This window comes from Anoplopoma fimbria, chromosome 6, assembly GCF_027596085.1.
Source record: "Anoplopoma fimbria isolate UVic2021 breed Golden Eagle Sablefish chromosome 6, Afim_UVic_2022, whole genome shotgun sequence".
In the NCBI taxonomy this organism is placed as follows: Eukaryota; Metazoa; Chordata; class Actinopteri; order Perciformes; family Anoplopomatidae; genus Anoplopoma; species Anoplopoma fimbria.
Genome location: NC_072454.1, coordinates 12,575,294 through 12,602,689, shown reverse-complemented (window position 1 = coordinate 12,602,689; position 27,396 = coordinate 12,575,294). Strand labels below are relative to the sequence as shown.

Genomic DNA, 27,396 nt, shown 5'->3' with positions numbered 1-27,396 from the left:
CGTCGTGTCCGTGTTGTTGTCATCTCCGCCCCTATCTGATTAAACCACAGCCTGCTATAGTGCTCCACGCAGTCAGAGGAGAAGGATTTTTTTGTTTTGTTTGCGGCCGCAGATTCCCTGAGCGGACCCGTGGAGACTCTGCTACTCTTTTTTTTTTTTTTTTTTTTTTTTGATCTGTTTGCCTCATGATGTCCTATAAACACAAACAGTGACCCGGTTTGAGTCAATGTTGCCGCGACTGGTGCGCTCTGCACACGCGTGGGTCATGCTCCGCACCTGACAGCCCTTCCGCGAGACTTTTCAGTTTAGACTTGAACAGGAGGAAAACTTAGCATCGCCGCAAGAAGTTGTCCACCTCTGCGGACTCTTCGCACTCGGACTGTTGTTCACCAAATTGTAGATCCTATTATTTTTTTTTACCCCTACAAAGCTGCATCATCAAGGCGAAACGGCGACCTCAGTCGATTACCTTTCTTTCCTTTGCTATCCAATGGATATTCACTGCAAAGCAGACCCCTTCTCGGCGATGCACCGTGAGTATTCAGAGTTAGTTTACAGGCAGCAACGTTTCTCTGTTGTGAGTTTTCATTTTCTGTACAATTTAGTTCGAAGATGTGTTTAATGTCTGTGGTCTAGTTTACAGAAAAACATGCAGTTAGAAATGTTTTACTGTGCTTTTTAACCAATAGGTGAATATATATTTATTTCCATTTTCAGTCCATTTGGCAAGGTTTTATTACTATACTGAATATGAACTCAGTTCTCAAATATTAAACATGTAAGTATCTTGAGTCATTTTCCAAAACCCTTAAGAGATTGGCAACTTTTGCAAGAAGAGTTATTTAAAAATAGATGTATTTACGCTTTACTTAAAGTTTGGTTATAAATTATGCAATACGGTGCAGAGAAAAGTGTTTTCAAACATGTCTGGGTTATTTTAAGAGCACGTGGGTCTCTGAAGACTTTTAGTTTTAGTTTTGTTTTTGTTGTGTAAAGCTATTTTTAGTTGATTCAAAATGAGAAAATGTGAGCCGGCTTGAGCCACATTCACCTTAAAGGGACATAATAGAAACCTCCAAATTTAAATACAAAGCTTTTATTACCTGTGAAATTACAGTTTGGCGTCTTTAGAAAAAAATAGGGCACGCTGTGTGTAAATGCATGTAAACGTGTCACTCTATTTATATCTTACTATATATGTAGGCGTTTAAGAATAAAACTAACGCAGGTGCTCTGTTCATTTTCTTCATGTTTTCTTCTCCATACGATATGGGTAAAGAAGACCCGGGCTGCTGTAAATTATTTATTCCTCCTCATTCGCACCAACAGCGTTTGTAATATGAGTTATCAAAGCTCATTTTAATTATTTACAATAATTGTGCGAGGAAAATTAAACAGGTTGAAACATAATATCTGCGACATGTGTTAGGCTGCAGTGGAGGAGGTGCTCCTGGAAAAGATTGCCTATTGCCAATGAACAGGGAGGGTGTAGTTTTATTTTTATTTCTGCGGTACCAAAATAGCCAGTGAGGTATATTTTATGAATAATGTTATTTTAAATGTTGTTGGTTTCATTTAATATTTTGTGTAACATGTGAAAGAAAAAATCTAGTTCAATTTGCCTCTCAGGCTGCTTCAGTTTCTGCCATTATTATTATTATTTGTATTATTATTATTACTGTTACTATTATTTTATTATTAATTTGGTTGTTGTTACTTTTATTATTAATTAAAATCCCACTATTGTGTAAAGATTTCATGCACAAACAAAGACTATTGGCCAAAATAAAAATTGTGCATGCGTGTATGTGTGTGTATGTGTGTGTGTGTGTGTGTGTGTGTGTTTATACATGTGCATTATACAGTATGTGTGTAGATTAATATGTCTTATAGTTGATCTAATAAGACTAAAACATAACTAAATTAAAAAAAGTCCCAGAAAATAAAAAATAAAACCCCCAAATGAACCCACATGCAGAGGGACCGTGTCTTCTGCAGGTATGTAATGTTATGCTCCCCTGTGCTGCTGTTGTGTCCCACGCAGGGCACGGCGGTGTGAACCAGCTCGGCGGGGTGTTTGTGAACGGCAGACCCCTCCCGGACGTGGTGAGGCAGCGGATAGTGGAGCTGGCCCACCAGGGCGTCCGGCCCTGCGACATCTCCAGACAGCTCCGGGTCAGTCACGGCTGTGTCAGCAAAATCCTCGGCAGGTAAAAGGGGGGATCCACTACCGACAGAGCCTCTGTGTGTCAAACATCAATCTTATAGCTCGTATATGCGCACCCAGCTCTATTTCAGCCTCAGCCATCGGTTATATAGGCAGGTCATTTTTTTTTTTTTATCTTCCTTTATCTTTTTTTTTTTTTTTTTGCTTGAACACAGCAGTTCTGCGTCCGAGATTTTCTATCCATCACCTGCAGCCTTGGAAGAGAAAAGCATCATAATCATGAAATAAATTTTCCGAGGAGAGTTTACAGCTAAGCATTGGGGATAAAAAATATCTGAGAGGAATGTGAGGCTGTATTAATATTATAGGAGACTGTAGGTGATTAAGTGTATAAAAAAAAAAGTACGAGGTAACTTGAAAACTGACTTTTCAAGTCTACATACACGAATTGGAATATAAAATACAACACAGTCTACGGCTACTATAAACTAACATTTGAGTATCATAATCTTTTAGAAAAAAATACCACAAATACACACTTTACGTTCCTATATTTCCCATCAATGTAAAAGCTACTTTAAACCTGATAAATAGGTCAACATCATTTTTCTTTTCTACTTCAGAGCACAAATGCTGTGAGATAATATTTTGAAATATATTTTTTTCAGCTATCAGAAGGCATTTCAGAGGTATTTCATTTCACACACACTGAATGTTTGTCACCAACATTTACCAATAGGTCATGGTGGCATGTCGTGCATGCTACTGTAAGCTCGTGGAGACTGGAAATGAGGTCTAAACTGTGCTTTTTACAGATAAACTGTCCTTTGTTCTGTCCGTCTCACTGCTTATATTGTGTGATTTTAATTACACTGCTTTTCGTTAAAAAATCCGCTCTGTTCACCTTCCAGCTGACACTCAATTAGACCCATATAACAACACACTTCCACACAAAAATAATAGATTAAAGCCGCCATCATATTTGTAGGTATATTATTTGACTTAACTGCAGAAGGTTTAACTGCAGATTTGTTTCCACACAAACGTTATTTAAGCCACCTTTCCCATCAATCAGACAGGATCCATTCAGGAACGCTGCTCTGTCCCCATGCAGGTACTATGAGACCGGCAGTATTAAACCCGGAGTCATTGGTGGCTCTAAACCAAAGGTTGCAACTCCGAAAGTGGTGGATAAGATTGCTGACTATAAGCGCCAGAACCCGACCATGTTCGCTTGGGAGATAAGGGACCGACTACTGGCCGAGGGCGTCTGCGACAACGACACCGTCCCCAGCGTTTCATCCATCAACAGGTAGGTGGAAATAACTCATTTTTATTTATATAAAAAATGTTTCATAAAAAGCATGCCTGAAAACGCTTAATTTCTCTCTGAAATTCTTTTCTAAATGTCTGCATGCATGATACAATCTCTGAGCGAGCCAATTACAAAAGGGAAATAAAAAAGAAAAATTGGATTAAAACAGCTCTCAAATGAGCAGATAGCTATTTAATCTTTATATACAAAGACCGAACTATATCCAGTCTATCCGGGTGGTCTCACAAAGTGCAATTCAATCTCCGGTGCGGCCTCTACGACACAGCCAGCACGGGAGCTGGAGCTGGGGGCCACGAGGAACCACATCTGTCTCGATAAAAACCGATCGATACCGTGTAACCAGATCCAGAGGCGGAGGGAAATACCCAGCAAGAGTCGTTCAATACGCGGACCACACTGCGACAGAGGCGGCAGCAGCCTCTTTATTGCCAATAACCCAATTGCTCTGTTTTTCCAACACCGAGGTGAATGTGGAGCTACAACACATCACACATTTACGCTTATAGTAGATGGACAATTTCTAAATCATTCCGTTTTTAATTATACATTATACGGTTCTAATAATAATAATAATAATAATAGTAACAAATATGAGCATTATTGCAGTGTAAATCTAGAAATGTATAGAGAAATCAGCGTCCTAAAAACAGTGTTGATCTAGGGGTAAATGGACTATAAAGGAGTTTCTGTTCCACTGAAGCAGCTAAAGCAGCAGACACCCTACACCTTCGCCTTTCCACATGAAGCGGGACAGCGTGGACAAAGTATCTTTAGACAGAGGACGCCGGTGAAAAAGCCCCGGTGCATGTGTGCAAAGTGAAAAAAAAAAAGCCCCATAGTGCCTGCGAGTGATGAACTTTGGTTAGGAGGCACCGTTCCAGAGAGCTGGTCATCGGCATTACATTTTAATGAGCTGAAGAGAGTCCCATAACACATCCAGCTAAATGCAGGAGATGGACGGATCTTTATAATAAATTAAAAAGAAAAGAGAAAGACATGATCAAATTTGGCTGTTTTGGAAATTATGGTTTCAACAGGTCTTTTGGAGGCTTTCACCTGTTGTTCCTAAAACCAAAAGAAAATGTATTTAAGGGTGTGTGGAGGCAATGTTTAATGTGTTACAATTAGAAAAACATGTCTGACCATCTGCTGGGTTTGAGCTGTGTGCAACAGCACTATTAGGAGAAATGTTTTACTTTTAAACTAAGTTGGCCTGTACATTAATAATTAACACCAGGGCTTAGACAATGCACAAAACTGCATTTTTTATTTTTAAAGCATGACCTCACAAATTACAACAAAACAAGCCGCCGGTTTCGCTCTTGGATTAAATTCCCCCAACATGTATATTAGTATTGAACAAAGGTTAATTGATATTTGTTTGAATAATACTTTTTTTTATGAGTATTTCAAAATGTTGATCAAATCTAAACATAACTTAAGGAACAGTAAACGATCATTTTCACACTATTTTTAATGTCTTATGTTGTTTTTGATTCTCACTGTTGGTGTTAAAGGAGGTTTGAAAAACAGAAGGAGGAGGAAGAAAGTGAGAATGAAAAGCACACCAGGCAGGCAGGGAGAGAGAAAGACACAGTGGACCCCTGGTGGTCTCTGTGGTTAAGGCGCTGACCTCTGATCTGTTGACTAAAGAGGATGTCCTGGCTTTAAACACATTTTTCCTGCATGAATTATTAAAGATTACACAGAGGCTGGGTTGCACTTTGTTTTGTTGCCGCAGAGAGGAGTTTCCACCCGCTGCAACATGCCCAGTGGAGAGAGGCGTACCCATAAGGTCCTAAGCGGCTTTCAATCATATTGATCCACATTTTAATCTTTCTTTGGGATTTTTTTTTTTTTTTCATAACACCCAAACACCAAAGTCGTTAATTCACCCATCCAAATTGCTTATTCAATATCAACAACATAGACTTGAAACAAAGTCCTTGAATTTATGAGGCTCCCTTGAGTCATGAGGTCAGATAACTGTTGTGGTGAGATGTTAGAAATTCAAATAAAATATTGATGTGTGTTTTCTGGAGGAGGCTGCTAGCCTTTGTTGCCCTGCCTGAAGGAGAGAGTATGGAGGACACATGAGATAGTGAGGGGAATGAAAAGACTCTGATGTACGTTTGCCCCCGAGGAAGTTAACCCCATAGCTGCCTGATTCAGAATTGATAGCTCATTGCCGGGTGCTGCATGTTCATGTGAACGTCGCTCGCCTCATCTGCAGTCTGTAAAAGTCTGTTTTTGTCACACCTCTCCAGTGAGAGGGCTTCCATGTGGGATTTCTGTCAGTACACAACGCTGCCTGTTATTCAATGCTTCTTGCGTTCGTCTGTCAATCAAAAGATTACCATAGTCATGGTTTAATGTAATGCGATCATGTCCCATAAGAGCGAATGCTGAGCTTGTATAAATCCCACTGTACCTTTACAACAATACTCAATTTAACAAGCCTCATATTTTCATTGTTTTTTTAAGAATTCAAGATTATTGGGATGTTTTATTTTTTACTAATTTATTTCAGAGTGCACCACAGTTAAAAAATAGATCGGATGTGGCGGTGGTCTCGGGCTGGGCCAATAAGACACTATTGCTTTCCTGTCACATATAATTTATAGATCACCATTTACATTTGCTGTTCCTCTCCACCGTTTGTCGTCAACTTTTCTATCCCGGAGACCCAATCAATAGGCTCTGATCCTCAGTGAGCCTGGAGGATTCCTGTGTGCTACACTGAGCAACAAAAAGACCAAAAACTACAACAGACACCGACGAGGTGATAGAGAATTCGGGGGGGATAAAGAAATTAAATGGAGAAGAGTGAAGATAGAAAGAAGGAAAGACAGAGATGAGGGGGTTTGAAAGACAGGCACTGTAAAGTACAGTAAAACGGAGAGCACATTGGACAGTGGAGTAGAAATGAGAAAAAGAGGATGAGGTTGGTAGAGAGCAGAGTGAAAGATCAGGTTTGAGCGATGGAGAGAGTAAAGGGAGAGCGAGGAGAGAAGAGGGAGTGGGGAGCAGAAGAGGGAGATTATTAGAGTTGGCCAGGTAGAGCCACTGAAGCTGATCATTGAGGTGAATTGATGTGATTTCATGCTTTGTTTGCAAGATCATTCAGACCAAAGTGCAATGAAGACTTTCCCGCCACATCACATCTTACTGGTATGGGGACTTTATCATATTTCTAACCTCAGAATCCAGCTAGATTGAATCCACAATCTCAGGGGGCAGCCCCCATTCAGCCTCACACAGGAGAGGAGAGATTGCCCCTAAAGCCCTGAGATTGGCTATTTGTGACAGGGGGCCTGAATATGAGGATACAAGCGGCCCCCAAACGATGGCGCACTTGTACATGCACGGGCGTAAGTGGACGTGATGTGCCGTGTTTGAGTGTCCCGTCGGCGGGCGGGCTGCCGTGATATCTCCATGCTCTGGAAGCAGTATTGATTGATCCGTGTCTGTTGTTCACTTTACCAGGATTATCCGCACCAAAGTCCAGCAGCAATTCCACCCGTCCCCTGACGGATCTGTTACGCCTCTGTCCACGCCCGGCCACACCATAGGTAAGTGGAAATATAGCTACGCACAGATTACGGCACAGTCAAATGAGCCAATCAGGGCTAATGAAAGAGGATGAAAACAACCTAAATAAGAACACATTCAAACATTTTCACACACACATGCACTGGAATAAACCCACAAATGAGACACACAGCGTACAGTACAAAAACTAACCCAGCTTTCTCCATCAGTGCCCAGCACAGCCTCGCCCCCTGTGACCAGCGCCTCCAATGATCCCGTAGGATCCTACTCCATCAACGGCATTCTGGGTATCCCCCGCTCCAACGGCGAGAAGAGGAAACGAGACGAAGGTGAGGGAGATACATAAGAACCCCTTTTGTTTTACATCCTTTTAATTCTCTCTATCACTCGTCTCCTACTCTTTTTTTCTTCTCCTGTGTTTGAAAAAGATGGCATTTATGACAGCGCTGCAGCCAAGTGTGTTTCTGTGTGCTGTCTCCAGTGACTTGTTATGTTGTATATCAGGCAGGGCGAATGTGGAGAGAGTGTTGCGATTCAATCAGCTTTTTGATGCCCGGCGTTTTACCATACGCCTACAGAGCTGCGTCTCAATTTTATACCATGCTCAGACGTACAGTAGATATCCCATATAGCTGTCATACAGCTCTAATCCCCCTTGGCAAGGCATCAGGGCTGCTGCTACTCTATAACTAAACAAAAGGCAGAAAGAGAATCTCTTTTGTGAATCACAGCCATGATAGCATCAGTTAAATACCAGTCATTTAGTATTCGGGGCGAAAACAATACACTGTTTACTTAAAAATATTTTATTCTGAACAGTAAAACATTCAATCATAAAGTATTTTTGTAAGACAGCACACTAGTCTATAGGGCAAGAAAAAGGACCTAGATATGCTCCAAGATTAAGTGGAAGACTATCCGGTCATAGCCAGAATTTCTCATTCCTAGGCAAGGCAAGAGAGTGGACACACACTGCCTGAGGGCTAATAGATTATCGGTTTTGCAAACAATTGGCTTTTTTAATGCCTTTGAATTAACATGTCCCCGGTGGAGGCCTGAACAGGTGTAGGAACAGACCGGTGGAGGCAGGGAGGGGGCTGCGCATGTGCCTGTATGTGTGTGTGTGTGTGTGTGTGTGTGTGTGTGTGTGTGTGTGTGTGTGTGTGTGTGTGTGTGTGTGTGTGTGTGTGTGTGTGTGTGTGTGTGTGTGTGTGTGTGTGTGTTTGTTCACATGTGTGATTCTGTGTTGCTGCTTTGAGGTGGCTGATGGGATGAAATGGTTGAAAATGATCTCAAAGAGCCACTCATCCAAACAGGCCACTTCCTTCTTTTATGTTTCCGTCTCTTTAGTTCTCTGGAGTGGCAACCACTTGGATGGAAGGAAAATAGGACATTGTAAGTTGAAGTTAGACAACCTTCTTTTTTGTTTTAATCAATCAGATCACAATACTTTCCTTTCAATTACTGTTTTTCTGTTCTTCCAGGGTTTTGGGTTTGTGGGGACGAGGCGGGGAAGGTTTATCCAATAAATAATCTCCTGAGAAATTAAAATGAATTGAGCTAAAGTGACTGTGGAAAATCATGTTTCCCATGTAATGGCATGCAGCTCAATATACAGAATTGCAAAGCGTAGCTAATTTAGAATTTATATCAGGTAAAAATATGTGTGGATTTCAAACAGAAAGACGAAGTTTATTGTAAACTTGTTTTTTTCTTTAATTCTAAAATTAGCATTTACCCATAATTTGGACTATTATGTCAAGAGACCCACGTTTGATGAATTAGTCATGGTAATTTTCAATTTTCCACATTTAAACAAAAAAATTGCGGCATTATTGTTATTTGACTAAACAAAGCTGCAGGTGGACTATAGACTAAGACTATATGTAACAGCATAAAGTTACCAGCTGCAATGTTACCTAGTCAGATTTATCTAATTAAATTTATCAAAGTAAATATATAACTGAATAAATCAATAAGTAAGTAAATTATTATATTAAAAACAAGGGGAGACCTAGTGCAGGAGTTTTCATGTTCTACAAATCACTCACTGTGTTGCATGTCTGTGAACCAATCAAAGATTTTAAGCGTCACATTTGTGCATTCATTGTGATACTTTGACCACGATGAACATGAAGAAAAGCATTGCACAGTTCTTGTACTGCTGGTGTTGTGATGATGGTGGTGGCGTTTAATCCCAGGGTGGCTGAAGTCAGCGGTTGCCCTTTGAGGAAGAGAAAGGTCCCCATTACTGGAGGGCTGTAGAGATAATGTAGTGTGACACGCGTTATGTACACTGGGTCCTCGTAAGACGAGCTTCAGGGACATAGGTGCCATAAGAGCCATTAATCTGTCCTTGTCATGTGTTATTGCAAATTAAAAGTAGCATGTAACACTGGACGGCTTCGAGTGAAGATGGGAGGAAGTAAAAGAGAGATAGAGGAGCAGCGGAGTGAGAGGGGAAAAAGTGGTTTTATAAAGGGTGGAGGAAATAAGGAGGTTGTGGTGGCCTCAATGAGAGTTGAGGAAGAATTTGTTTTAGGATTTGTATTTTTCATATACAGTATACACACCTCTGCACCAAGTGTGTGTGTTAAGGTGTGTCTGTTTGTAACTCTGTGGCTTCAGATGCTCCTCACACGGTGAATAGTGACATTTAAAAGAATTTGCAATTCTGCAGAGAAAAGCTATTAATTCACAAATTAACATCTCTCTCCCTCCCTCCCTCCCTCCTCCCTCTATCTTGGATGTGCAAGCTATCGAAAAGACAAAAGAAATAGCCTTAAGGGGGGAAAAGAGAGAGTCTCAGCCCTATCTGTGGAGAGATTGGTTTGCATGTCTGCAAGCAGCGATACCAATTATGCCAGTGCTGGGAGAATGCGTCTCAATGCGCCCCCCTCCTACCCCCCTCTCCTCCCACCACCATCACCACCACCACCACCACCACCACCCCCCCGAATCTATCCATAGCCAGATTTATTTGTGTATCTCATTACAGGAAATGGAATGTTGTTCCTGCCAAATGCATTAATAGTGAAGTGGGGAAATTAGCCTGTTGTACAGCATGCTCTCACTCAGTCATTTAAACCTATGGTGGAAGTGGAAGCCAAGAAAAGACGGAGAGGATTGGGTGACGACTGCTGTGTGATTGTCAAATGTGTATCGCAAGAGCAAGGAGTCCTTGAACTTGTTTATAAAAAGTTTGGACCTTATAGTTGTTTCTTGCAAGATGCTTTTTGAACTATTTATTATGTGAGAAATACCTGCTCTGGTTCATTCTCTTTTTAAAGGAAATGCTCTTTTTAATAGCGCTGCAGCTTTTATGTAAATCTATTGTTTTCCTCGTCTTAGCACACAATGACAGGTTTCTGCTGACCTTGCTGCTATATGCTGTGCGCAGGTTGATGTGACCTAACTGTACATTTCTCTACGTCCTGGATGGAGCCCAGCACAGCTCTGGGGAGGACAGGCAGCAGGGAGCTACAGTGATAAATTAGATAGAGAAAGCAAAGGTCATAACTTGTGATTGTAGCGTGGGTGTGGGATGAGTGTAGAAGGAGCTGATGAGTGTGTGAGCGGGGAGAAAAAAAAATATGGCCAAGCAGGTTGTTCATTCATGACATGAAAGAACGATCGCAAGCAGCAGCCAGAGTCATATCCACCTTGTTCAATAGCTTGAGGAAAAATGAATACAGTCGCTGTTTTGATTTGTTCGCATTTGATATTTGGCCCTTTTGGAGATTGTCCGGTTTGTATCTTTTAACACATATGACCCATTTATGGAGTTTGAATCAGTTAGTGTATGGATTTGAACCCGGGCCTACACTGGTTGGCTAGTCAAGCCAGTCCATGACAATGAGTCAATAGAGGATCACTTTAGAAAATAAATGCATCCAGAGCGAGACAGAAATAAATGGAATCATAAGCACCATGATGGCCCTGATGGGGTGAGTGTGAGAGAGACAAGCCCAGGTTTGAGAGGGGCCACAGAGCGTAACATAGAGACAAGAAGCTGTTAGGGCCCCGGCAGTAGAGGAGGACACAAAAGGGTCCACATTGCATTTCTCCCCCTCCTCCTTCTCTACTCTATCTCCGTCGTTCTTTCTCTTCAGCATTACATTTCTCCTCTTACCGTCTCCCTCTTCTTTCTAAGTCTTGCCAGTTTGTATTCAGCAACATGGCTGCGTGAGACCCCACGTATAGTTGTAAACAATATACAATGAGATCCGTCACAAAAAATATAAGGAGAGTGAATTCACTCAATGGAGAGGAATCATGTCAGAGAAAAGTCAATTACGGGCAGCGATGCCGAGAATTAATGGAGCGGTGCATTACTCAGCTTGAGGAGGGAGAAAAGGCAAGAGAAAAGAGGGGATACGTTAATTGCATTTCCACAAATACGAGCCGCACAGGGTGGCAACACTAAACGGCAGAGTGGTCCAGAGGAGGGTAGAGATGTAAGCAGGGGAGGACAAAGAAAAACAAGAGATGGGAATGGAGTCATACTAAAGAGCGAGACGGCAAAACAAATAAAACATATATTATTTCAATTTTGTTAAAGATTACTAGATTGTTCTTTAAACAAGAGAGGGAATGATCATTTAAACTGATTCCAATGCAAACCAAATGGTTACTTTGTTTTAAAGAAATATTTAGTTTGTGGTGCAGCAATCAACATTATTCTTTCTTGTTTAAAGACTTATTTTAAGAATATATTGCAAAAGTCCCATTGCACTGGTATATTTTAATTTGATAAAATAGCAATTTTCACACAGTGAGTAAATATAACCTAACTTTCGTTTGGCAGACAGTTTTGTACACATTGACTACAGACAGGTCAATGTCTTGCTCAAGGACACTTTGACAATTAGACAAAGTATGCAGGATAAAGTCAAACTCTCTATCAGCTAGAGCCCCCCTCTTATTATTATTATAAACTCACAAACTGTTTCCAAATAGTCGTGTATGTTTCTTTATTTATGATAAACTTACTGCTTTGGCTTGGATCTTATAATTTAAATGAAAGTAAATAAAATAACTAGAGTGCTTCAGAATCCTATCGACGGAGCCTCAGCGCTGGCAGTGAGTGCAAATATCAAATAAGCATCATCGTGCCTGCTGACAGTCAGTACACTGGTTGGTGGTGCTAAATCGAATTAATAAAGCTCTTAAACACGCCACAACATAACAGGATCTTAACAGCCATGGCAGTGTTGCTGCCTCTCTGCCTCTCTCTCCCTCTCTCTCCCCCACCCCACCCACCTCTCTCCTTTCTGCTTCAGAGGTTTCATAAATATAGCTAGCTTACAGGGAAGGAGTGTTCACCCTCTGGGTATACCAGTTTGTTTGTGCTCTTTTCCTTTTTTTTTCAAGCATAACTGCATTTTTAAAAACATCAACAAATGATCCACAATTTGCGGTAGCGTCATTTCACCTATAAGCAGAAGACTTGCAGCCTCTGATCAAGGAAACCCTGTGTCATTGATTTATGGAGAGAGCCGGGGTGGTGTGTAGGAATTAATTTGCCTTTCAAACAAGCCCCCACCTCTAATCTTGCCGAGTTATCTTATCAGAGGGACAGGGGAGATGAAAGAAGGACATAAAGTGCCACCAAGCCACCACAGGACGTTAACATCCCCCTCAGAGACAAAGCAAAACAGTACAGCTTTTGATACCATTGTGGTCCGTCTCACAGTCGCTACTGTCGTTTGTTAACGCTGTTTGTACAAATGGCTGAAAGCACATGAGTGTGAATATTAGTAAGAAAAGGATTCGCTTATCACAGTATCGTTTAACAAGAATAGTTGCAGTTTTATTTCCATCGGTCTTTGAGTGTTATGCAAAGTCCACTTAAAATGTTTGAATTCATCTTTATGAAATATTTTACTTGGACACAACGAGGTCCAACAGTATCCGTCTGTTTAAACTGATCAGAGAAAGTATTGCCTATAAAGTACATCGCTTTAGGGTCGATGTGTGAATGTCATAGAGTCTTGTTTTTATCTTGGTTTGTCTCCTAACACTTTGGTGTTAGAACGCAGAGATGCAGTCAGCTGGTGCTGTGAGAGTGATAAGAGAATACCTGCTGAGACACCCAAAGGGGTTGAAGAAACACTGAGAAAATGAAGCCAGTCAATGAGACCCACACACACACACACACACACACACACACACACACACACACACACACACACACACACACACACACACACACACACACACACACACACACACACACGATCTGACAGTCGGGCTTCACACTCCACTTGACACGCCGACTGTCAAAGGATGAATCTGATTTATTGCAGCTATTTTATGATATATGTCAAACATGAACCTCTAATGGCGAATTCCGAAAATAATTGATTTAGTATTATTTCCGTTTAAAGGCCAAATGATTAATTCTTTGGCCACATAAATTTGAAATATATTCACAATCATGATCGAAGAGTTAAAGAAGAAAAAAAATGGTGTGTCTTAACCAAAAATGACCTAAAATCAGGCCTGTTTCACTCCAATTTCTAAACTGTTTCTGGTGCAAACAAACCTTTAACAGCATCACACAGTCTGCTAATATTGATTTAGTTGTTGTTTATTGATAGTCCTTGTGGTAGAATGCCTGTTAATCAATTAGCATGTTCGGCAAATGGGTTTCTAATTTTCCTATTGAGGCTTTTGTTTACGTTAAGATAACAGAAAGCTCACCAAAAAAGTGCACACTACGATGGGAATCTGTCCTTTTGCAGCCAGTTCAGAAGGCTTGATTAAGTGTGTGCGTGTGGGAGTGCTGAGTATAAGCATGCTCCTCCATAGTGAATGACAAACACTCTCGCTATTGATCGAGCTTGCCTCTTTTCTCAGACCAGCTGATACAAGGTAATTAATGACTCCATTTTCTTCTGTACCACTGACAACAATTGAGTTTCATACAGCAACACTAATGACGCAACCCCAACCCTCCAACCAGGGTAGCCTTTCAAAGAAAAAAGAAAAAGCAAAGCCTGTGCTAAAATATTCGGTTAACGGATGGTAGGAGAAAAACATGTGGCAGGAGAAAAATAACTGATTCCTTCATAAATGTTACACAAAGCTAAAGTCAATATATTTTAGCAGAGAAACACACATATAAACACACCTTTCCATCTACACTTACACACACACCTCTATTCCATTCTCTCCATGGATCTATTTCTTGGTGCGAGTCGGGTTCATCCTCTGGCCTCAGCCATTGAAAAAAGGTCAAGCAGCCGAGCAGAATGGCAATAACGCCCCTGAAATGGTACCATCAGTGGAACATGATTGATCAATTGAATTCCATAGCACAGAAAAATGTGGGATTAAGTAGAGTATTATACGCACAATGAGTTGAGGCATGATGTTCATTCCAAGTTCATTTCGCCTCCCTCCTCTGCTGGCGGATCAGGCAATCAATAGCGGCCTTGCATATCATATATCACCGCTGGCTCGCCCAGGAGAGAACATAATCTGCTGCAAATTTAGAATGACAGATTTGTATGGGAGCTAAAGCCCTCATCCGCTGTTGGCGGCGGGGTGTAAGGAGGAAGGGGAGGGTGGCGGGAGGCAGGCAGTGGAGTGGAGGTTCCTGGGATGCTGGCTGGAGGTTTTAGCTGCAGATATTTTTTTTTCAGGACTTGATGAGTGAGCAGAGGGAGAGCTGCAGCGCGGCAGCGGTGGCGGCGGGCTCCCTGGCCAAGTTGATAGGGTCAGAGATCAGGAGAACGAGGGAAGCATAGGCTCATTTGTTTATATAGAGTGTGACCGAGTGAGGAAATGCATACGCTTGCCCCCGACGCCCCGTCCTCATTCGGCCCTGAGTGCCGTCCTCACTCCATTCTGTTTTCCAGAAGACAGGCAATATGTGGGGGATGGAGGTAGAGAAAGAGAGACAGAGAGAGGGAAGGGTAATATGTTCAGGAGGAAATAGTTGAGTTAAATAATGGCCCTCCATTTCCCGCTGGCAGAATGAGAGGCTCTGTATGTAATCGCCAGCCCTACTTTCTCCTCCTGAAATACACGCTCTCCCTTACAAGTATATATTTGCACTGAAGGTAATCCATCAATTACCATAGACCTATCACATGATGACCGCGCTGATGGTAGCCACGAGGAGAGGTGGGGGGCAGCAGGGAGCTGCTTGAGTGAGTGTATGTGTGCGAGAGGAAGAGAGGGTGAGGGGGAAAAAACTGAGAGGGAGATAAAAAGCAGACATGTTGGTGGGTCTCTCTGAATTTACTACTGCTCCTCATGCCACCACTCTCACACCGTTCAGCTTAAAAAATATATATTTTATGCCTATCTCACAATGCTAGCCTGCTAGAATTATATCGAGTAAAAATATTTGAGCTACGCCCTGATGCAGAATGTTGTCGCCTTCCCTTCTTCCTCTCCGTCTTTCTCTAGATGGCTCTGATGGCTCAGGTCCGGGCAGCGACTCTCAGGGCAGCGTGGAGAGTTTAAGGAAGCACCTGCGAGCAGACGCCTTCACCCAGCAGCAGCTGGAGGCCCTGGACCGTGTGTTCGAACGTCCCTCTTACCCTGATGTCTTCCCCACTTCAGAACACATCAAACCTGAACAGGTTCGCCACACAGATTTATTTCTACACATTGAAATGTACAACCCGTCACTGACATCCTGGTTTCTTTCTTTCTGTCTGTCTTTAACTAAAATAATTAACATTATATAAAATATAAACTGGTACACATGCTGTGAAAGGGGACAAAAAAGATCTTCTTGCTCCAAGTCGCCTACAAGCTTACAGCCTATTACAGCGGCTAAGCTTTATTTACATGCATTAGACTGTTAAACAACGAGAGACTATTAATTTTTCCATTGGAACTCTATGTGGGTGCCCATGCAGCCTTAGCAGTGCCCTAATTGAGTTCATTTTCATCTCTGTGCGATCGCGGGGAATTACAGCGGCGATAAATCAGAGGGACAGCCCCTCAGCCTGCTATACAGCCCCTAATGCAGCTAATTACCAAAGTGATTTCTACGGCAAGATCAATACCAAAACGAATTGGAAATGACTTGCAATCACAAAGAGTGGAGGAGAAGGTATTAAAAAGGCAAGAGGAAGGTGGAGGAGGGGGGGAGAAAAACGGCATCAGAATGGTCCAGAAAAATCAGTTTTAATTTAATGTAATATTAATCAGGCGGCTTTCCACTCTTTGTGTGCACCTCCCTTTTTCTTCCTGTTTCCAACACCCCCTCCTTTTCTTAAACTGGTGAAAAGGTGGGATATTAGGCTATTAAGGGCTTGTCTGGTGTCTGCGTCAGGGCATTAAAAAGCCATTTTGAAGAGGCCAGGCTGAATAGGCCTCATCCCTCCCACACTTCTGGCAGCCATGTGGTCGGGTCATTCAGGCCTCTCTGTGCTTGCCACTCGCCCTCCGCCCAGCCCTGCCCAGCCCTGCCCACAGCCCATCTGCATGACAAAATGGCTCTTGTGCTGCTGAGGCCCAGCGGAATAGAGAGGAACATCCAGCCTAGTGCCAGGGAACAGTTGTAAGCAGACAATTAGAGTTTATCTGGGATAGAGGCAGACAAGACTGGGGTCACCAGCTCGCCCCTGTGGGACCCCGTCCCATTGAAACAAACAGATGCACACACACACTCTGACACAAACACTCGCAGACACAAATGTGTGCACACACACTTATCCTTTCAAAGAAGAAGAGTAAGGCCAAGAAGTGTCATCTCATTGACAAACTGGATTCATCACAGCTGCTATAGCAGAGTCTTAACCGGTGATAAATACTTTGTGGAGACTAGTTGGTGGTTGAGCTTTACACAAAGTTTTCCGGTGCAGTAGAGTGTTGTAAAAAATGTTTTGAGCAAAAAATTGTAAACCATGAAAGATGGCTGCATAGTATATGTTTTATCACAGTTGAAGAGATATGTAATGAAAATCACCAATATAAAATAAAATATACTAATAAAAGTATGAAAGGCGTTAAACAATACACAGTATTTTATCATGTTATTAACCCAGTTTTATGTGTTCATCCGAGAGGCAAAGCACAAAGGTTGATTTTTGAGGTTGTACGCCCCTTTAAAAAACCACACCACATGTCTCTCCTGTAACAAAGCCCTGAATGTCTCCTCCCTTGACTGGTCACAGGGATGACTGCAGTGGAGCACAAAGAGCCAGCTGACACCCCGTCCTTTCACTCCTCTCCCAATCCCGCTCTCATCCCTCTCTCCCTTTCTGCCTTCTTCTCAGACAAGCCCTAATGCATGCATACATCATAGGTCTTGGTAAAGCACGGGGAGCGGGGTCAGGACGGGTTGGTGAAGGAGGAGGGGGGGGGGGGGGGGATGTTCACAGAATTCACAGGAAATATTCAGAAGGAAATACAGTGAAAGATCACAGACAGCTTCCTCTGATACACAAGGGGTTTCCTTCCAGATTTAATATATAACTTCGAAAGCTGCTCTAAATCTCACTGCCAAAGTGGGCTTGCATGGAGTGCATGAGCGGTATCAACCAGATCATAACGCAGTATGGTGGAATGTGAAATGATTTGATATAATAAGTCTGCATTTCTCTCTTTGTTTGCCATCTATACTCACATATGCATTCCTTCGCTGACATATTTTTTGCATGTGCTGTGTATTTGTCTACAGGCGAATGAGTACTCACTCCCGTCCCTGAACCCTGGCCTGGATGACGTGAAGCCGAGCCTTTCCACCAGCGCCAGCTCCGACCTCGCCTCCAGTGTCTCCCAGAGCTACTCTGTTGTGACAGGTACAATCCGACTCACGCTAGATTGATCCCTTAAAAGAGTACACACAGCTGCAGCAAGTCAAAAAACATCTGCAACGAGGGTGACTGAACTATGTAGTGAGAACACAAACATAGTGTATTTACAGTAGTTCTGATCCTGCGGCGACGTGTTTCCATATTGTTTCGTGGCATTTAGTAAAAGTATTCAGTAATCATTCTCATGATTCTAGACAATTTTTTAAACTCTGCATATCATTTTTTCCAAATTCCTCTCTGCCCTCTCTCACCAGCAAAAGTGAATCTGATGAACTGATTTTCAAATATTCTCATTCCTCATCCTCCTGATATAAAACAAATCAGTCTTATTAAATCCCATAATCACCATATGCACACTATTGCAGCTGTAAAAGATGGGAGCAGCTGACACATGAGACTATACTGCACCTAATCTTGCTGAAAATGCACTCTCGACTGTCATTTTAGACCAGATTACACTTTATGTCACTTAATAATACCAAAGGATAACAATGATGATCAGTCAGCTGTGTGTGCCTTTACTTCTTAGCTGTTTTCCTCATAAATTAAAGTAATTAAATGAACTACTTTTTATTATGTTTTTCTCCAATTTGGTCAACTCTGACTGAGCATTGTAAAAAATCATCTCGATATTGCGTCATCACCAAGCAATCAAGATTTTGACTGCCGCTCCCTTATGGCGCTCACATTCTCCAGCGATATTAAATCCTTATCACCAAATGAAAACCCTCTTTTGGAGCCACTTTTTGAGGCACTCTATGTATTTATTTCTGAGGGACAGAGCGAGGCGATATATCATCTGAGCCCATTAAATCCTACAGGCCTTTCACTCGCTGCTCCTAACTGGCTATTGTGTTAGCCCCCGATTGGCCCGCTAACAGATTGACTGGGAGCACTTCTCATAAGAGACAGCTGCTGTTCTCGCTGCGACACGACGTTGTCATCAAAGGCTATGATAGCCTGTTGATTGACAGCGGCTGGAATGGCACCGTGGCTGGCTGGCTGCCTCATGCTGTGGTGAGAGAGAGAGACCAAGATACAGACGAGACAGTGAAAGACACACTGAAATTACAGGGGGCTTTTTAACAACTTATGAACTGACTGACTGCGGTTTTCAAGGGTCATTTTCACTGAGAGCCAACAGGTAATGGCAGGTGCAGTGTATTGAATATCTTGTAGTATTAACTATCTGTATCATATAACCCACACTGACCCACCCTCTATTGCACTATGGCTTCTTTTGCTCTGCTGTCGAGGTTGATGGCCGCCTGGTTAATTGAAATTTTGTTTCAGTGTAGCTGCTGAGCCTCTTTCCCAGGAGAGGTTAGGTTTACTGATGGCCACACTGACTGGAGAGTAATATGCCGGCCTTTTAATAAAACACCCATAATTATGCATCGGGCATCAAAGTCAATGAGTCCACTGTGTGTGTGTATATGTGTGTGTGTGAGAGAGAAAGAAAGAGGGCAAGTAAGTAAAGAGGAGGACAGCATGATTGAAAACTGCATTGGCCCTTCTCAAATGATCCCTACAGTCCGGCCCCGGACCTAGACACAGACCTATGGGAAAAGAAAGACCCCTTTTTTATTCCTGAATATGTGGGAGGTAGATTTGCCCCAGAAAGTTGGGCCTCAGGAGAAGAAAGGTGTGTTTTTGTCTTTTATGCTGGGCTCCTCCTATGAAAGCAGTCTCGCTCTGGGGAGCACACTCATAGCAGGTGGCCTTCAAGCCACCTGGGTGCCGGGGGGCCTCCTAAAGCGATACATGTGAGGGCCACAGATTGCATTATGAGGAGGCGAACTAAGAAAACCTTTCTCAGAGTGGAATATGACATTAAACTTTAGCACAAGTATTAGAAAATGAGTATTTTGAGCACCAAATTAAGTCAGAAGTAATATCCAGTAAGCTTTTATTACTAAATTTTAACGACTTTGCAAAGCAATGCATGAAGCATTTGATTGGGTGTAGGTTGTTACTGCATAATATTATTTTTGTCTGCCATTAGCAAACCCTGTAAATAGGAATGTATGCCAAGGCTGAAAAATGCTAAATTACCTTCCACACTTAGGCTGGGATCCAATTATCAATAAATTATGCTCTCATACTGGATGGAGCGACGAGATTATATTCATTCTTTAAATGTTTTCTGCTCCCAATTAAAATTCATACAGTTATTGATCTTGTTGATTTTTATGTCCTGAAATTTGCATAATCTATTAAAGATGAATGATTAATGAAGTGCTCAGCTTTCCGTTCCAAGGGCGCTAGCGAAGGCAATGTCGGCCATCTTTTGTGTCCTCTGTTTACCCTGATTCATGAAAAAGACGGTTACCAAGGAGGGAAGGGGACGTTCAAATCAGAGAGATTCAGGGCACCGAAACGTCCCGCTTGGATTAAGTAAGAAACAATAGTCATTTACAAATGATTTTCCCTCCTGCAGAATGACGACTTTGTAGGTAAAAAACATGTAAATGAAAAATTTTATGTTATTATTTTGTGAAAAAAAACTTATTCTTTGCAAGGAAATTATTCTCTCATCATGTAAAACATAACAAATTAAGCTTTTTGCTATTTGGCAAGTGGATATTAAATGTCACATTTCTATCAAATTACCATGTTGTGGTGAACACTAATATTTTACTGGATAAAAAGTAAACAGGGAACTTGGTTTCTGGTGTTTACAAGCTGTAGTGAAACCCTGTGAACTGTTTGGTGCTTCCACGGGTAGAACAGTCATGATTAACTCCTGGTCTCTGGCTCTTATCCAGCATTTATACTGTATGTCTGCACTGTTTTTCTATTGATATGTGAACAGACTCAGCAACATAAAGTATCCTGCAGATCCGCTGCATCTTGACTGTAATTATCTTAATCCCGAGATTTAGATAGTATAGTACAACATATCTACTTATCAGTAGATTAAATAGGGTTTTTCCCAATGAGAGTACAGTAGTCTCTGTAAAGGCTTGGCTCCATAATCACTCTCACCAGAGCCTGTGGGGACGCTGGGTGTAAATGGGCACCCCTCTGACCTACTTAAAGTCTAGTAGATGCAAAGATCCACTGCGTTTCAGTCACTCTTTATATCTACCTACCAATCTGTTTCCCTCTCTCCCTAATCTAAACTGTACTAATGAGATCAGAAAAAAACCCAACTTTTTCTATGATTAATTTTAGCTGAAATGTACACCACACTCTGAGCCTCTTTTATGACTTGGCAGTATCAGCCACTCTCTGCTGGGTGGCAAACAACAAGCAGCCACCTAACCTGTGGTGCCTGGTGTGTGGCCTGGTGACAAACGGCGTGTCTCGGCTCAGTTAACGCCTGCAGCCCCAAGCTCGGAAATTAATGTTTATATCACCCAGCACACTAACCTTTGAGCACACATTTGATAATGAATTACTTTAAACCCATGGATGGGGAATTCAAACTATTTGGCCCCGCAACTGTTCTTTACTGACAACTGCAGATGCAGCCTTTTAGAATAGGTATTTTGTTCCTCTTCTGGGGTTAGGGGTTATATAGGACCACCTCTACAATGCAGGAGAGTGAAGGCTGTACTTGAAGTGAACATGAATGTGTCCATGTCAAGGTCAATTTAGCATTTAACTCCTCTCCAGACGACTTTGCCCTACCTACACGAGACAGAAGGTTTGCTGTGATCTTGAACATACTGTAGGAATAAAAAAGTTCTCCGTAGATTGAGCATCAGACTTTGAAAACAAGAGTTCTGCCAGTAAATGTTTTGTGCATCACAGTTCCTCGGTGTACGTTTAAAAATGAAATGCCCACTTGAGAGAACGTTGTTGTAGCTATATCTGGACGCATCACACAGAGGACCGTTGTAGATCTTAACAGTCCATTTCTATGGTTGATGGGGTCTGCAGACGTGGTGGTATCAGGGGTGGAGCAGAGACAGATGTTGGAGAACTCTATAGCGTCTCCACTCTCTCAGAGATCTGTTTGCTGGGGAGAAGGGTCCCCGAGGACCCTGAGTTTATCTTCCATCTCCATCATCAGGGCCTGTGATTTGACAGGCTCCCTTTACCCGGGCTCTGCCTCGTCTCCAGGACAATAAGCAACACCATGTCTGATTAGTTTCAGAGTTCAGTGGTCTTGAACGCAGCGTTTGTATCGGTTGTTGTTGCGACGTAACCACTGTCTGTTTGACAACAGTTGCTCAGGCGCTGAGAAAACAGAAGCCTACAGTAGTATGAAGGAAGTCTCAGTGTAAACAGACCTGGCTGGGGCTTCGTGTTTGGCACCAACAACCTTTATCTAAAGTTCAGATTAATGTCCCAAAGGTTCACCCTGATTACAAAGTAAGTGCATCTTAGAACAATACAACTAACGTGCGTGAGCAGTTTACTTAAGTTTACTTAACAAACACAATCCACTATTCTAAACTGTGACAAACAGTGATTGGATTATGTTTTATTATTGTTGGCCCTTTTTGTTATAGGTTAGGCTATCTGTGTTTCAGGTAAAAAATACATAATTCCAATGATCAAGGTGTTCATTGAATACATAGGGATTTAAGGCTAACCGCTAACATTATCTGCTGTAATGTCCGTAGAATCAAATTCTGGGGATGGATGAAGGTTGTTATGCACCCAAATCAGCTGCAGGGTAACTGGACTTTTAAAAGCTATTTTAACTTTAAAGACTTTAACAAAGTACATTTTAGATAAAATTAAATAAGAACTGTGCGCCACCCAATTGCAATCATTCCCATATGCGGACATTGTTTCAAATAAATTCATGAAATACTTGTATAGTGCATGTGACAAACTTTAGGCCTATCCAATTAATGCAAAGCCCACTCATTAGAATATTTCTGTTCATGCCAAAGCTTCGTGGCAACCATATTTTTAATGATTTGATCAAAAAAAAACGTACATAATTAAACATTGTGCTGTTCCCTCCATAACAATGCTATTAGTCTCAATAAGATGAAAGTATTGTGTGTAATTGCTCTACCTCTGTCTAAATCCCCATTTACAGCTGTCGCAAAGAGATTTGAAAAACCTGCTATAGATTTCTATGGGAAAGCAGTCCCGTTCCCTGGCATTAGGTTCATAGACTGACTGGGTCGCATCCCCCTTCGGTAGAACAGCCCTTATCTTAATGAGGAATCGCAACACACAGTCCTGTTGTAAAAAACAATGATGGGGGAAGCAGCTAATGAGGCTATCATGGTGTCGGGAAAGAGCCATCTCTCCCTACAGGCCCCAGCGAACACAACAGGCTCTGCAGCAGACGTGGAGAGGCCGGAGACAGAGCTCACATTGATTGCATAGGTTCAAGAGGCAGAGCTGGTGAAATGAAAGATGCCAAGACTCATCAGCCAAATTAGATCAAAGTGTAGAGTTTTGAACTGTCTGCAAGCCGATTGTTTGGTTTGTTATTGGGAGTGATTTTGTTGTGAGAAAGCAGCCGTGAGATTATGTTGTTTGTTTTCCCCAAAACCTTGGGGAAATTTTTTACGCATTTGAGCTTGATTGATCAGGCGCGATGTGTTGTTGCAACATTTCACTGGTGTATGTTTCCACTTAGTCGAATGAATTACTGCTGGGTGCATATGAGATTATTATTATATGCTATGTAAATGAACAAATCAACTGCTAAAGACTGCTTATCTATTCAGAATATAAATTAAATGTCTGGTTATGAGTTGGTAAAAGATAGGAAGTTAATGTGCAGTCGCAATTGCACTTCTTGTAATGTTCCTTATCCTTTAGGCTCCCTTTAATTTATGTCACAAATCTGCTAAGGATTTGGAGTCCCGTCTCTGTTTGATTTATTGTTCTGTGGTAGTGTTCGACTATAAGCATGACAAGTCTAAAAACTTCTGCTGTGACACATTTGGTTTGTTTTTGCCTCAGCACGGAAGTTTTCCGTTTGCTTATTAGGACATTTAGAAAGCTATACATCCATCCCTCCATCTGAGTGACTGAAGTGAATGAATGTGCAATATGTGTGGAGTTGCATGTCTACATTATATCTAGTTTTTTTTTCTTTTTCTTTCCACCTGGCAGACTCTCACCCATCATATCCACCTTCCATGTGTGTAAAGCGAGAGCCCCATGAGGCATCCTTTGCCCCCTTCACCCCCTCCTCTGTTGGGGATTCTGCTCTAGCCGACATCTTGCCCCACCACTCCGGCCTCTCTCTAGATGCCTCTACTCCCAGCTACCCTGCCCTTGCCCACGGCCCCCGCTACAGCCAGTATGCCAGCCAGTATGCCAGCCAGCCCTTTATAGCAGGTACAACTTTACCCATAAGGCCCTGTAACCAGATCAAAACCCAATCAAGCTCACTCTTTTTATAGCTGATTTACCTATTTGTTTATTTTTAATAATGTAGTAATTATCAAATATACAGCAAATTAAAGTGCCCGCCTCTCACGTTGCAAGGCCATCAATCCCATCATGCATTGTGGCCATACTGTTTTGTATACACAAGCGAAACTGACTGCTTGCCCCTCATTAACAGCGACCGCTCTCTCCCCCTCTCGGGTTAACAAAAGGCCTCCAGGTCCCTCCAGCCTCGTGACAGGCCCAATGTCTGAAGGGCCAGAGGAGGCCCAAAAGGGGGGGGTTGCAGAGGCAGAGTCGTAGGGCTGATGCTGTTTCAGACCTGTATGTCCCTGTCCTGTGTGGCCCTTCATCCAGCCATGCCCGATGCTGTCACTGTTAATTATAGGACTGAATGTGGAGAGAGCCCTCATTGGCGCGGTCCTGTCAGTTTCAAAAACCTGCTTGGGATGTTGGTATATTCATGTTACAGCAGTTGTAGTCGCTGATAAAATCCTTTTATAAACAAAATTTAAGTCACTATGCCTGAATAATTATGCAGAAAGCCCTGTGATATTGACTGGTGACCTGCCCGGGGTGCGCCTTTCATCCAATGCATGCTCCACACTATTGAAACTCCAGACTGGATAAGAAGTGCAGAAAAAGAACACAAATGGAAAAACATTCGAGTATTGAAGAATGATCTTGATTTTTATTCTCAGTGACTATATGCGTCGCTTCCCTTTGTGGTTTCTTGTTTATGCAGTATTATAATTGAAGCATTTCGATAGAAATCCTGCTTCCAGACAAAAAAAGGAGTGGAAAAAATTGTGTATGTTTAGGCTTAACTATCATGTAAAAATAAGAAATAGATATTAATGTTCAACTTTCCCTCCTGTGTTCCTGCAGGTCGAGACATGGCCAGCACCACCTTACCCGGCTACCCGCCTCATGTCCCGCCCACAGGACAAGGCAGCTACCCCACCTCCACACTCGCTGGAATGGTCCCTGGTAGGTTTCACTACCCCCTTCCTAATGGTGCGATTAATTCTATTTTTAAAGTTTTGTTTTTTTCCCAGTAGGCAGTCACCTTCTGTTGATCTCGTTGAGGGCACTTAAACATGTAACACAAACAAAAAAAACATTCACTATTTGAGATACTGAAGAAACCTTAAAGCGTTGCTCTCGACCGAAAGGATTGAAGCAAGCTTGTTATAGCTTTGTTAGACTGCGGTTAGCGTGCGGTTAGCGTCTCTGAACGAGGACATTAGATGAACTCGATAGGCGATCACCACAATCAGTGGCCGTGTGATAGGACAGTTCCTCTCAGTTACACTCCAGCTCCCAGCGCTCATTACCCTCGCCGTGTCCACACAGCGCCCTCTCACCAGCCCCGTCGATAAACACTGCTTTTGCTCCTCTCCTCGCGTCCCTGGACACCCAGGGCTGCAGAGCGTATCTCTTTCCCCTCTACTTAACCTGCAGTTCAGGTTCACAGCAAACAGTTAAGGGTCAAAACACAGAAGCGTGGAGGGCCTGTAAATATTTAAATCACTATCTCTCTCAGGGATGAGCTCGAGTTACACGACCAGCAGTGGGGATGCTATAGCTGCCAGCGTGTGTAGATCTCTCCTCCAAACAACTGAAAACACAATTCCCTTTATTGCTCGGAGACATGTACCTTTCACACTGACCTATAATCAAAGCAGGCGTGCAGTATTTACGAGTGAGCTCAGTGTGCATGAAGGTAACGTTTCAGATTAACATGGCGGTAAAAGCTGATATCTGTTGCAAAGAAAACTACTCATGCTGGATTACGATTACATGCTACTAGAGAGTGCTTATGAAATACTCATACAAGCACAGCTACCTTCTTAATCCAGAGGTTGTGGTTTTTACAAGATCGCTCTCTGACATCCCCTCAGCCTCCCGTCCTTCCCACCACGACCTGCACAAGGGGGACAAAGAGGGAATGAGAGTCTCAGAGAACCTATTAGGGAGTTCTGAAGCGCAGCATCATCGCTTAAAAGCAGAAAAAAAAGGAACCGAGGTTCTCACTTAAGGGGAAAATTGGGGAAATCCTAAAGACTAACAGAGAATTAATAACACAATCAATTCACATGAAGGGACTGCATGGAGGCAAGCTATTCAAGCAGTCAGGATAAAAATGTAGCAGAAACATTGTATCGTGACACGATTGTAATCAAACTGCAAAGTAACTTGATAGGTACTTTTTTTTTTTTACAGCTTAATGCTTTATGAAAGCTGAAAATCATTTCATGTTAGCTCTTTGCTAATGTTTGTTTTTATTGGTTTGTTCTCTAGGAGGGGACTTTTCTGGAAACCCTTACTCTCATCCACAATACACTACTTACAACGAAGCATGGCGGTTCAGCAATCCAGCATTACTAAGTAAGTGACTCTCTTATACAAGAAAAACTGTCAAACATAACCTTAACATTAATAAACCCTAAAATGAATGTCTTAATTAAAAAATATTAAAATGTATTCCCTGTCTTTGGAGATTCAAGCTAACGTGTCTTACTCAATGTTTGACCTCGTGGTTTCCAACGGCTCGTTCTTCTGTTAACTTTCAGGTTCCCCTTATTATTATAGTGCCGCGTCCCGTGGCTCGGCACCTCCCACTGCTGCCACTGCCTACGACCGCCACTAGTTACCATGGAAACCAGCTCAAACTGCAGGGCCAGGGCTTCGGCCTCCATATTGTCCCCGTCTGAGAAACACTGAGGTCAAAGGGAAGAGAGGTGGATCCTAAAGGAAACCCTGTGATGTTACGCGATGTGGAGGAGGGATCGGCGAGGTGGACGCCGCTACATCTATCCCAGCTTCAGCGTCACACACTTTGGGTCAAAAGGGCCCGCAGGGCATTCAGAACTCACCCATCATGCCCTCACTCTCTCAAAGGCCGGAACATTTCCAGAATGACTTTAAGAGATTATATAAATATATATATTATAAAATATAAATTGAAGAAAAACAGTGTGAAGAATACCATGTGGAAAAAAATGTTGTGGGTTTTTATTTTTGTTTCTTTGTTGCTGTTGTTGTTGTTATTTTATTCATGGATCCTCACATTCCTTTTATGTGAGGAACTGCAGTATTTTTCTGCTCTAAAGAGAGAAGTCCAGGGGAGATGACAATGGTCCCATAGCTACATGATGCAGCGACTTGAATCAGTGTTGCGAGGCCCCTTTGACACCTAATGAGATCCTGGCTCCACACGGTGGGGAGGGCTTCAC

The 27,396-nt window shown here is 42.3% G+C and overlaps 1 protein-coding gene across 2 annotated transcripts; it reads left to right on the top strand.

The window, feature by feature from the left end:
* Positions 1-259: 259 nt before the first annotated feature.
* pax2a (paired box 2a) lies at positions 260-27,058 on the top strand. 2 transcript variants are annotated; one of them, XM_054599826.1, is made up of 10 exons: positions 260-533; positions 2,042-2,210; positions 3,282-3,479; positions 6,990-7,075; positions 7,265-7,384; positions 15,477-15,652; positions 17,704-17,824; positions 25,046-25,147; positions 26,462-26,548; positions 26,753-27,058. In XM_054599826.1, the coding sequence occupies exons 1-10, from the start codon at positions 491-493 to the stop codon at positions 26,872-26,874; spliced, it is 1,224 nt and encodes a 407-aa protein (XP_054455801.1). In that variant the 5' UTR covers positions 260-490; the 3' UTR covers positions 26,875-27,058. The 2 variants fall into 2 exon arrangements, with proteins under 2 accessions (XP_054455801.1, XP_054455802.1); XM_054599827.1 differs by having other exon boundaries at positions 26,734-26,810.
* The last annotated feature ends 338 nt before the right edge of the window (positions 27,059-27,396 follow it).